Source organism: Astyanax mexicanus, chromosome 3 (assembly GCF_023375975.1).
Source record: "Astyanax mexicanus isolate ESR-SI-001 chromosome 3, AstMex3_surface, whole genome shotgun sequence".
In the NCBI taxonomy this organism is placed as follows: domain Eukaryota; kingdom Metazoa; phylum Chordata; class Actinopteri; order Characiformes; family Acestrorhamphidae; genus Astyanax; species Astyanax mexicanus.
In genome coordinates, this window is record NC_064410.1 from 2,595,762 (window position 1) to 2,607,635 (window position 11,874).

Genomic DNA, 11,874 nt, shown 5'->3' on the forward strand with positions numbered 1-11,874 from the left:
GCACAATAGCGATCATCTTCACATTTTCATCATAGGCACTCCCTATAGTGAAGAAATTAGTGTTGACATCAGTGTAGAAGTACTTACTGAAACTATAGTGTTATAGAGTGTTGAATTTAGTTCAAAAGTTAGTGTAGAATTATGTATTGAAGCTAGTGTAGAACTGAGTAGAACGTTGAAACTATGAAGCCTTTTAAAATCTACATCTGTGGTCATTGAAGTATTATGTAGAGGTCATACGTAGCCTTATGAACATTGCCATTAAGTAAATGTTTTACCATTTTTCATAGCATTTTATTTACAAAGCAGAAAGTCAGAAAACTCAATGAGCGACAAGGACACACAGGAAGATCATCACCTCCACATGGTTTAATTTAATTTAGGACTTTTACACAAACCAGAGGACAAAAACAAAACGCGTAACAAAGCATGAGGGAAACAATAGTTCCAAACTATAAAATCTTACATCTTTAGGCAAAACCACAACTCATTTAAAAGTGACGTAATAAAAGGAGGTGTTGAAATCAAACGGGGGGAAAAAAAATCAATGCATAAAGCTTACAGCAATCCAGAACAAATTCTAAAGCTGGACAATCAAATAAATATGAATATAGAACAGCAGCTCTGACTAACCTCACGACAGACTTCAGTACATGTGGACCAATTTATCTCTATGCTGGCAGCACACTTAGCTTAGGGAGGAAGACGATATGGAAGCAGTGAGAGTGTATTTGTGTGTGTGTATATATGTGTGTGTGTGTGTGTATATATGTGTGTGTGTGTGGTGGTAGTAGGGGCAGCATTAGGCGGGCACTGAACATATGAGGTCAGCAGAATCCTGTCAACTTCCGTTCCTGCAGCAAGCGCAGTGTAAGCAAGGTGTCCACCAACAGAACGGGACGTACCGGACCAATCCTCGCTCACCTTCTTCACACCAAAAATACAGGCCTTTGCAAGTGCCGAGTCAGACCAGGCTCGGAGCCTGACATCATGAAGTGCTAACTGGTCTAGGATCAGATTCTCCTCAGTCAGCTCTGTTCTCATTTGCTGTAGGATAAGGAGAGGAAATTGTCCCCATACAGAACCCCCTTAACTTTGCAAAATACAGCTTCGCTGGATCACTGGAGGGTTCTGGACTACTTAAGCATGCTTATTGTACTGCATGCACTGAGGAACCAGCTGAGGAAAAGAAACAAGTGCCATTCATAGAGTACACGTTCAAGCATATCCCCTGGCTAACACGTGATGAGCAGAGCAGCATGGAAAAGAATGGAAGAGAAGCTGCTATAGAAACCAGGGCAAATGTCAAAAACTTTATGTAATGCAGAGACCAAGTTGCCAGTTTATTAGGTGCACCGATCTTTATTTTAAATGGTTCTTTTAAAAATGTCTTAGTACTGTTTTAGCTCTGGATCACAATCCTTTACATTTCTAACAATCCTAATAACAATGCAGATTAAGAGTGTCTTCACACCAGCACAATTAGTTCTGGTTAAAGTGGATTCTGAGATCAGTGAAGCTAATGGAGGGGGTCTCGGTCTGGTTCCAAACAAACTCATGAACGGTCCACTTGTGGTAAAAAATCAAGGTCCAGTCTCGATCCGACCAAGTTATCAAATATATTCCTTCTATATTTGAGCTACTCTGCTGATAAGATGCAGTTCAATCTGATATATTAGCTATTAGATAATGATAATTACCACAGCTATGAACAAAAAACACTGTCTCTGCTGCTGCTCCATGCTGTTTACACACTAAGAGCACGGTATGTGCAGCGTTCACTGCTCACATCTGAGCTACACGTCCCATTGAAAACACTTTAAAAGTTTAAAAGTTTTTTTTTTTCAGCGTGCTGTGTTAAAGCAGCTTCACCTCGCACAGATATACACACTGGAACACAGAATCTTCTCATTATATTTACTTTCAGACAATGTGCTCACGTGGTTTATTGTGAGTGAGCATTCTAGTGCGTTTAGGTTTGTGCCTGTGTGAAACCAAACCAAACAGAGGGAGAAACGTTGGCAGAAACGCTCCAAGATGTTTCAAATTGAAATCTGGGTTCCCCATCATATGATCTTTGGGACAATGGAGGCTTAACATTTAGAACACCAGCTTTTTTAATGACTGTGGTGGATTTAATACTCAGGTTGAGCAAGCATAAGCTTTTACCTTAACCCTCACTGTGCCCTGACCGCCCAACACTTCACCAACCTAGCTCCTGGACAATCTGGGCTATTCTCCAGAGGATGTAAGCTCCAGCCACCAATCAATCCCACCTGATCCGTGTAATCACTGCCTCCAAAAGAGCTGGATCAGTTGAATCGGGTGTGTTAGATTTGGGATGGAGGTAGAACCTAAAGGATGGTAGCTCTACAGGAGCAGTGTTGGTCACCCATTTGGTGTTATACAGTTCATTGACTCCCCTCAACTCCATCCATGAACCACTAATACACTGGGACCAACAACCATAGGACCTAATAAACTGGCACCTCTGTAAATTTCAATACAGTTAAAGGCTAGTGAAAAGAGGAGGAACCACAATTACAGCAAGCACTTCTATCCACTTCTATCCAAAATCCAATCACACCATCGTCTCTGCTGTGGGTGCATTGTGTGTTGAGTGTCTCAGGCTAAGACTAAGACTAAGATCTCTAGCATCAACTTTTCCCATTCACACCAGGTCCACGGTTCTGACCTTTGAAACCACCGCAACTGCAACTGACTGGTCTCAGACATTACACCTAGTTACGAGCAATCCATCAGGACTTTCATACATAAGCCCATACATTCAATACGACAATATCTATTCATCAATATCAATCGGTTGTTATGATAAGAGCCTCAATTCAAAGCAATCCATGTTAATGAGCCTTTACCATCTAAGATGAACAGCAGAAATGTCTCACGGGCTATAATAGCCATACGTAAAACAAAAATAAAAAAATGAGGGGAACGTAACTTAAAATAATGAAAGAATAGTTTCCATGTTCTGATATTTAAAAGGGCTTGAGTGGAAAGCGTAATATAAGTGTGCATAATAATGCAATAATATGGATTAAATGCCTTGCTGTTTAAAACAAGGCAGAAAAACGTAAAAAGTGGAAAACATAGCCATCTATATATTAAAGGGCATAATGGTGCAGTTTAGCAGGCTCCTGCTTTTGTGTGAAGGTGTGTGAGGGCGAGAGAAAGAGAGAGAAAAAGAGAGAAAGATAGAGAGAGAGAGAGAACAAGAGAGAGAAGGATATAGTGTTTCATAAAATAGTTTCATAAAAGAGTAGAGTAGTGAACATGGCATGGAGGAATAAGAAAAAAGGGAGGGAAGAAGAAACAGAGGAAAGAGAATCTCTGGCCCATTAAACAACGACCCCCCAACACCGGGCGTTATCGCGGGCCCACAGCCGAGCTGCCTGCCTGGGCATTATTGCTGGCTAACACCCATCTGCTGGTGGTCCGTCTCTGCTTCCTCCTCCACGTCTGCGTGGTACTGCTCATATGTGTCGTCGTCGATGTCCGGAAGACCCAGAAGCTGGAAAAGACACAATATCATATTGATTTCATAAAGCAGCAGAAAAGAAGTTAATGTAAAGTTGTGTTAAAGGGATCGTTGAGGTGAAGATCTAATCTATACTTCATCTCATATGTACTTAAATATTTGTTCATATTATTTTTGCACTGGACCAACAAGGCTAATGTTGCTAACAATTGAAAACGAATAAAAGCGTATAGTGGCCAATTAGCATTGTGCATCATGATGTACATCATGTACATCAGCAACGTTCAAGCTACGTTCACATTACCAGACTGAAGTGACTCAAATCTGATTTTTTGCTCAATGTGGCTCAGATCTGATTTTTTTATGGCTGTGTGAACGGGCCAAATCAGTTTTTTTCAAATCACTTTCATATGTGGTCCTAAATCGGATACGTATCCGAGACACGAACACGTGACATGAATGTGAATGGTCAAATCTAAATTTGAAGCCTTTTTGCTTTTACGCATTAGCGCTACATGCTTCTCTCTCCTACCCACGCATCTCTTGGTGCAGCTGTGCAGCTTTTTCCCTTTTTCAGGCATCACACCACACACATTAAGCTCTTTGGCTAAATATATTTAGGTGTATTTTTATATATAAAATCTTCCTTAATTCATTTTTAACATGTACAGTGTACCACAAACATACCACAAACCTATATTCAGACCAACCCATGACACGGCCCCCATATTGTGTAAGTGCCTGCATGTATGTGCCTGAAGTGAAGAGAACTCACAGGTCTGAAGGATCTGAACACTTTGTCAAGGACTTCCAGCAGGGTCTTGTTTCCACAGGAGGAGATGTAGTCCTGGGCCAGCTGCAGGAAGGGCAGGCAATCCTCGCTCTCACTCCACACATGCTGAAAAAACACACAAGAAGCACAGCCAATCACATTTACGATTTATTTTATTTTTTTACATTTAGGCTTTTATCACAGTTGAAATCACAATATATTAGTAATTAGTAATGAATTGGTCTATTTATGTGCTAAATATATATAGATGTGCTTAAAACTTTTTTTTTTTTTTAAGTTTAATGATTTTTTTCATGACTTTTCCACGCCTTTAAGGCAAATTTTCATGACCATATGATTTTAAAACATCAGTGCAGACATGGACAATAAAATCAAAAATCAACTAAAGCTATAATTAAAATTGATTATAGTCTTATAGTCTAGTTTTTATAGTATATAGATTATAGTCTTATAGGCCTAACATTAATCTGATAAAAAAGTTGACACACAAGCTTTAATAATAAAATCAGATCCTGAGAGCTCCACTGTGTATGGGGCTAAATTACTGAATTAACTCTGAGCTGATGTATTTGTAGCTCAAAGCAGATTTTCTCCATCAATAAACTGAATCACAAAGATTTATAGACCAAATTTCCATGACTTTTCCAAAACCTTCTGGATATTTAAATTTTTCAAAAACTTATCCAGGCCTGGAAATTGCTATTTTCAAGTTTCATGACTTTTTCAGGTTTTTCATGACTGTATGGATATGGATAAAGCATCATTGGTCAAATAATATTGTGGATTAAGTAAACATATATAAATTCTATAATTTAATTTAATTAATCATAGCTGTAATTGCAGGTCATTAAAATTGCTTGCGTTTTCAAATTGAACAGTTAAACAGGCCTGAACAGTGCTGAATAAGGCAAGAGAATAAGCTTTAGGCCTCGAGTGAGCCTCCCTCTAGTGGTGCAGCTCCTCACCGCAGCTAAATGCTTCAGAAAGCTCTTATATAAACAGGATTATTTTGTCCTGTTTTTATCAGGCTCAGATAACATCCATTGATTTCTGGCCTAGGGATTTTTTTTTTCTTCACACACTTTTATTCATGTGATCAAGCTGTGATTAGTCACATGCAGCTCTTAGTTCTTAACTATGGTGGGTTTACATAAGTTAATAAATCTCTCCTTCATCTAATAGGCTAATCCACAGGAGGCAGGTATGGTTGTGTACATATTTGTCCAAATTTACAGTTACATATTATTTTAATGATGCTTCATTGATGTTTTATACATGTGTAGGATGCCTGTCACACCTGCTGACAAAAGTTCTCCTGTCTCTCCAGCCTGCACTACTCAATTACATCACTCCCATACGTGATCACAAGACACTGCACACAGCACTACCAGCAAGCTCATCACCTGAATATTGAACACACCTGTTTCAACTCTTTTATATACACCCGAATTTTACTTGTCTGTGTTAGCTCTCTTGTTCTGTACTTGTTTTTGTACCCTTTGTCCCTTGGACTACTGTTTATTTTATTTGGTATGTTTAGGTTGGTTTAGTATGTTTATTAAATACAGTAGGTGGCAAAAGTGTAAAGTACTTTTACTTTTTGCATCTGCGTGTGTCTGAGTTCTGTCCAGCCATGACAGAATACTCAGAAAAGCCAGGAGTGAGTGAAATGCAGGTGTGTGTATATATAGGGTTGAAACAGGTGTGTTTAATATTCAGGTGATGAGCTTCCTGGTAGTGCTGTAAGCAGCGTCATGTACTTAAGCACTGAAATACTGTATCTGTATCTACTGGATCACTATATATTTTGGATTATGAGTTTATTCATTTTACTCTGATATATTGTTTATGTGCTGCTAATTATTGAGTGAATCAAGAGATCAACCTGATTTTATAAGACGATCTTGCTGCTCCCGTTCTGCATTTAGCACTGCTAACTTTATACTGCTTTTCGTAATAACTACACTAATACTGTACTGTACTGTACTGTACTCATACACAGTACTGTACATTTACTCTCAGTACTTCACTCCTACATTATATAATAAACTATTTAAACAATATTTAAGTACAAAAAAGGAAGAATACTTAAGTGTGGTGCTTAAAAACACTTCAAATTCTATTCTAAGTCTGGTTTTCTAGTATTTTAAACATGTCTGGCTAGACTATGACTATATCTGGGGTCAGGAGTAAAATCCTGTAGCTTCTATTGTTCGCTGAACTACTTCTTTAATTTTAATGATCAAACTTAATGACATTATAGTTTACAGCCAAAAGTCTCCGGCAGCCAGGCTATCACATCTCTGCTAGTTTCTGTAGAAAAGCACATAGTGACTCCCGAAGGTCTCGCTAGAGAAAGGACCAGAGTGCTGAATAAGGCGAAAGAATGGGCTTTGGGCCTGGAGTGAGCCTCCCTGCCATCTCCTTCCTGGTACAGCTCACAAATATTTCTGTTTACAGCCTCTGGTTTGATGTATCAGCATTGGCTCTAATTTGATTGTGCGCACAGCGTCCAGCCTGCCAGCATCCACACATCAGTCACTGCACAGTTATATAAAGGCAACTGAGGATGCCTGCTGCAGTGCTGAAGCTTCAGCAGTTCCTCATTATTAAAAAGGGCCTAAATTTTACATTTTTGGTTATTTTTTTTCTCCATACCAACACAAGCTGACATTTATTTTCCCCAAATAAATGTACTTACATAAAGTTATCCAAAAGCAGTGTGTAAGACTGGTGGAGGAGAACATGATGCCAAAAAGCTTCTCTAGCAAAAGTCTAACTAAACAAAATCATCCTGATACATGAATTAAACCCAAGGCTAAAGTAATACACTATCTAAAAACACACCACCAGTTACCACACTGGGTTTCTGCAAAATAAAATCCGTAATTTCACTGATTTTGCTCTTTAAACACACCCTTAAGGTTGCACACCGTCTCCGGCATTGGCCAAAAACCTTGGGGTGGCATTCTTAATTCATGGACCACAACGAAATTGATCTTTCCACTATTACAGTAAGAGGCAAGGTCATTACTACTGGATATTTACGATTTCCTTCCTCAAATCATAAGACCAGGCGTGACTCACTGAGTTGTAGCCAGGCATATTTCCCAGTGGCAATGTAGCACTAGAAGGCAATATCAGAACCCTTTATAGTGAACCTCGAAGGCTTCACACTGTAGAATTGGGTAATAAATTAAATAACTAATAACAGTAGTAAAAAGTAGTAAAAGAATTCCTTGATGCACGCCCATTTTTTACAGAACCCCCACAGTTAAAAAATATTTGGATAACCGGTTAACGCGGCTCTGAGTGATCCAGCCAACTACGGGGCTGCCACTGTGATTGGGAGATTGCTGGTTCGAATCCCGGTCATGCAGCTTGCCATCAGCTGCCAGGGTCCCGAGAGAGAGCACAATTGTGTAAACGTAGAACATCTAGGAACGTGGCTTCAAACTGTCCTGTGAATATGGGGGTACTTAGTGATCGGGAGATCGCTGGTTCGAATCCCAGTCATGCAGCTTGCCATCAGCAGCCGGAGCCCTGAGAGAGCACAGTTGGCCTTGCTCTCTATGGGTGAGTACAGTAGATGGCGCTCTTTCCCCTGATCACTCCTAAGGTGATGTTGATTAGCACAAGGCTGCGTCTGTGAGCTGATGTATCAGAACCGAGTCGCTGCGCTTTCCTCTAAGCGTTAGCGCTGTGATGCTACTCTTCAATGCTGCATCAGCAGCAGTTCAAAAAGAGATGGAGTCTGACTTCACATGTATAAAAAAGATAAAAAAGGATATTTCATCATCACAATGTATCATGATAATATTGTATTGTGGAATGCCCTGTGATTCCCACCCCTACTGTGTTGTGTACCCACAGGTTAACCATTACTTAACCAGACACAATTGCTGTGAGTACTCCAGGGCCCAATGGGACTCAAACTTCTAGTTTTTGGTTTTGGAGTCTCTCAGCCACTTTCTGACTCTCAGCCTCCTGCTGATCTGGGCATTGATCAGGTTTAGAAATTGGAGTCCTGTCTTCCTAGATTCTGCAGATGGGGGGAGGGGGGGGGGTTATTTCTGAGCACTGATCTCTGCCCTTGGGACTCCCGAGCAGCAGCACAATCTAGGTTGGGTGTGGGATGTTTTTGGTATGTGTATGTAAGGCCAACGAGTTGATGCGCACATGGGTGAGATACAGACAAAAAATAGGGTAAAAAAAAAAGAGAAACCGTGAGAAAAAGAAAGAGAACGAACAAGAACCTGGGAAGCACTAACTCACTAACATTTTTCACAGGTAAAATCTAGCACAACATTTAGAAACAAGCTAAAAAGAGCATATGAAGAAAAAATAAACCCACGAGTTCCTACACCAGGCGCTTATGTGGCAGCCAACACCTGATACCCACAGCAGGTCCCACGTTGAGGTTACATCACAAAGAGGACAGTGCAAGTCTGCACTGGGACACCTCCCTGTCATAATCAACTATTCATTACACCACGACGCTGCCCGAGAGGGAGCACAGCCACTGAACTGTGCAGGCTTTCAGCCCTTCTCCCCTCACAATACGCTGTGGTCCTGCGGCCGCGCCAACCAGTCTGAAAACCAAGCCGTTTCCCTCCCTACCCCTCTGACCTATTATAATGTGCTGCCGTAATAGAGTACCTCTCAGAATACAGTGTAAACTATATTAGCAAAAGTGTCTACAAACCTCTTCTAATTGGTCAATTCAGGTAATATGAGATACTGCACGGTACAGAGCCCCAACTCATTCCAAAAGGTACTTTAGGCACTGTAAAGAGTGCCAATTCACTCCGAAAGATACTGTATGTACGGTAAGGAGTGCCAACATATTCCAAAAGGTACAGTAGGTACTGTTCAGAGTGCCATCTTATTCCAAAAGGCACTGTGGGTACTGTAAAGAGTGCCAACTCATTCCAAAAGGCACTGTAGGTACTGTAAGGAGTGTCAACTCATTCAAAAAGGTACTTAAATTATTCCAGCTCATTTCAAAAGATATTATACAGAGCCTTAACTCCTTCTAAAAGGTACTGTAGGTACTGTAAAAAAGTGCCAACTCATTTCAAAAAGGTACTGTAGGTACTGTAAAAAGTGCCAATTCATTTCAAAAAGGTACTGTAGCTACTGTAAAAAAGTGCCAACTCATTCCAAAAGGTACTGTAGGTACTGTACAGAGTGCCAACTTATTCCAAAAGGTACTTTGGTTACTGTATGGTGCACCGTTCCAAAAAGTACCAGCTCATTTCAAAAGATACTATAAAGAGCCCCAACTGTAAAAGTCCAAAAAGCACTGTATGAAGGTCCAACACATTTTACAGGTAGTACTGCTGTATATATTATATATCCTTATACAATTACAGTATAATAATTAATTTACTCATTACTTTTTTTAAGGAGCCATATCTTTTTACATTTTTTAAGAATATTTAGACATTGAACTGGAATTAAACAAAAACTAATGGGCTGTTCTCTCTAAGTAAACCCAATGGGCAATATTGAAGTCAGAAATTGTATTGAGGTAATGTCTCTATCACTGCTGTCCAATGAAAAACAAGTACTTCTCTTTCTGATTGTTGATTTTTAGTTTACTACATATTTTGAACCCACAAACTGTGCCTTGCACTGTGTCAAAATTACTGATGAATAGACCAAGCGCAATGCTCCGAAATGACCTGAAATAAGCTTTTTTACATTACATTGATTTCCATTGAAAGTTAAGCAGGGGGTTATTGCTCTCCTATAATGTTGCTGTTTGTTTTAGAGATACATGTTTTTTTCATTGGACAGCGACAACGTATTGTACATTAACTTGATAATGTAATTATTGTGGCAGGCCTATCCAGCGGCAAACAGGAAGAAGCCGTCCTCGTTTATTAATCCAGGGTTGGAGTCACATTCTGCAGCATCTTTACAACAGTTTTGTGCACAATTACACCAGGTGCATATAATAATCAAATAATGTGAAAATGAATCAAGTTGCAGCATTGCAGAAGCACTGACCGTGCAAAAATAGATTCATTCTGCAGTCTTTGCAAAAACATAAGAGAGTCTTATAGTGCACGGGATGGCAGTAGGTGATCACATGTGATCATAGGTGATCAGGTGTCTGCATACTTTTGGACAGCACACAGCAGCAACACTGCATCACACCTCAGCCTCTTTCTGAGACGCTGAAGAATGCAGACTGCAGGCACCCAGCACCGTTACGTCATCGCTTTGCCTCGACTCCTTATTGGGCCCGCCAGCAGCGGAGGGACCGAGGAACGTGGTTGGGGAATGGAACGCGCCCGCAGCCTGGAATACACACGCATACACACATACAGATAGATGCACGCGGGCTCGATCTCGAATGGCTGCGTGCTGCCTATTAAGTGCACTAGTCTTGGCACAATGGCTAGAAGGGCTTGTGATAGATCAAGCCCTGCAAAAAAAAAAATAGAAATAAATAATAAAAAATAATAAATGTGTGCCAGCTGGGAATAAGCCACCCTCAGGGGATGCTCTCTCACACACATTTACTTACAAACACACAAACACACTTACAAACACACACACACACGCTTATAAACACACACACCTCCATCCCTCCCTCCATCCCGCCATTCCCGTCAGCGTACTTACAAAATTGTCGCTACCTCCTGTCATGCCGTCCGGGCACAGCACGTAGAATGAGATCCCGGGCTCGGCGTAGAAGTCCAGGCGCCTCTCGTCCACCTCCTCGGCGAAGATCAGGTCGAACGGGTTTCCCGAGCACCATTTCTCCGCCGTGTCCACCAGCTGCTTAAACTCCATCCTTCCTTCCTTCCTTCCTTCCTCCCCTCGCTCCCTCCCTCCCTCCCTCTGTCCTCGCTCCCTTCTTCCTTCCCTTCGGTCGGCCGTGCACTACTGCAGCAGCAGCAGCAGCACCTGAGCGCCTCGTGCCCGCCCTACTGCCGATGCTCTACGGCGAAAAACACACGCACACGCACTCACGCACTCTTGCACACACACGCACTCACACCCAGCCACTGTACGCAGGCTGACCGCAGCGCTACTACAGCTCCCTCCGCATGGTGAATAAGGAAGGGCTGGCCGGTCTCTAGCGCTGTCGCATACCGCTGCTGCTGCTGCCGCTGCCCCGCGCGCGCTCGCTCCGCTCTCCGCTCCTCTCGCCACAGCGACGCACGCAGAGTGGTGCGCGTGCATGTGCGAGCGAGCGTCTCGCGATGACGCCGGGCCGAAAACATGGTGCCGTCATCACAAAGGCACCGCGCGCGCTCCAGCAGCGCGGCCTCACCACAGAAGAGTATATATGTATATATCGGTTATATATCGGAACATATAGCAATGTAGGACAGGTTTATATAAATAACCAATATATAATAATATGATTCTCATATATATATATATATATATATATATATATATATATATATATATATATATATATATATATATATATATATATATTTATCAAAACATAGAAATATAAAACTATGAGCATATCAATATTTTACAATATAAACCGATATATAAAAACTCTCTATAATATTTTGTATACAATACTCTTCTGTATACGATACATAATATA

The 11,874-nt window shown here is 41.1% G+C and overlaps 1 protein-coding gene across 1 annotated transcript; it reads right to left on the reverse strand.

Annotated features, from left to right (window-relative positions):
• Positions 1 to 349: 349 nt before the first annotated feature.
• On the reverse strand, positions 350 to 11,476 carry mturn (maturin, neural progenitor differentiation regulator homolog (Xenopus)). The gene is made up of 3 exons (XM_007260685.4): positions 10,926 to 11,476; positions 4,272 to 4,394; positions 350 to 3,529 (listed from the first exon to the last, which is right to left on the reverse strand). The coding sequence occupies exons 1-3, from the start codon at positions 11,094 to 11,096 to the stop codon at positions 3,422 to 3,424; spliced, it is 402 nt and encodes a 133-aa protein (XP_007260747.1). The 5' UTR covers positions 11,097 to 11,476; the 3' UTR covers positions 350 to 3,421.
• Positions 11,477 to 11,874: the final 398 nt, after the last annotated feature.

Bases quoted from the DNA above. Each gene is read 5' to 3' on its own strand.
- mturn (XM_007260685.4), bottom strand. From the start codon at position 11,096: ATGGAGTTTAAGCAGCTGGTGGACACGGCGGAGAAATGGTGCTCGGGA. The intron at 4,395-10,925 runs GTAAGTACGCTG...GTGTTTTTTCAG, and splicing joins CAGGAGGTAGCGACAATTTT to CATGTGTGGAGTGAGAGCGA. The intron at 3,530-4,271 runs GTGAGTTCTCTT...TGTCTTTTCCAG, and splicing joins TGTTCAGATCCTTCAGACCT to CTTCTGGGTCTTCCGGACAT.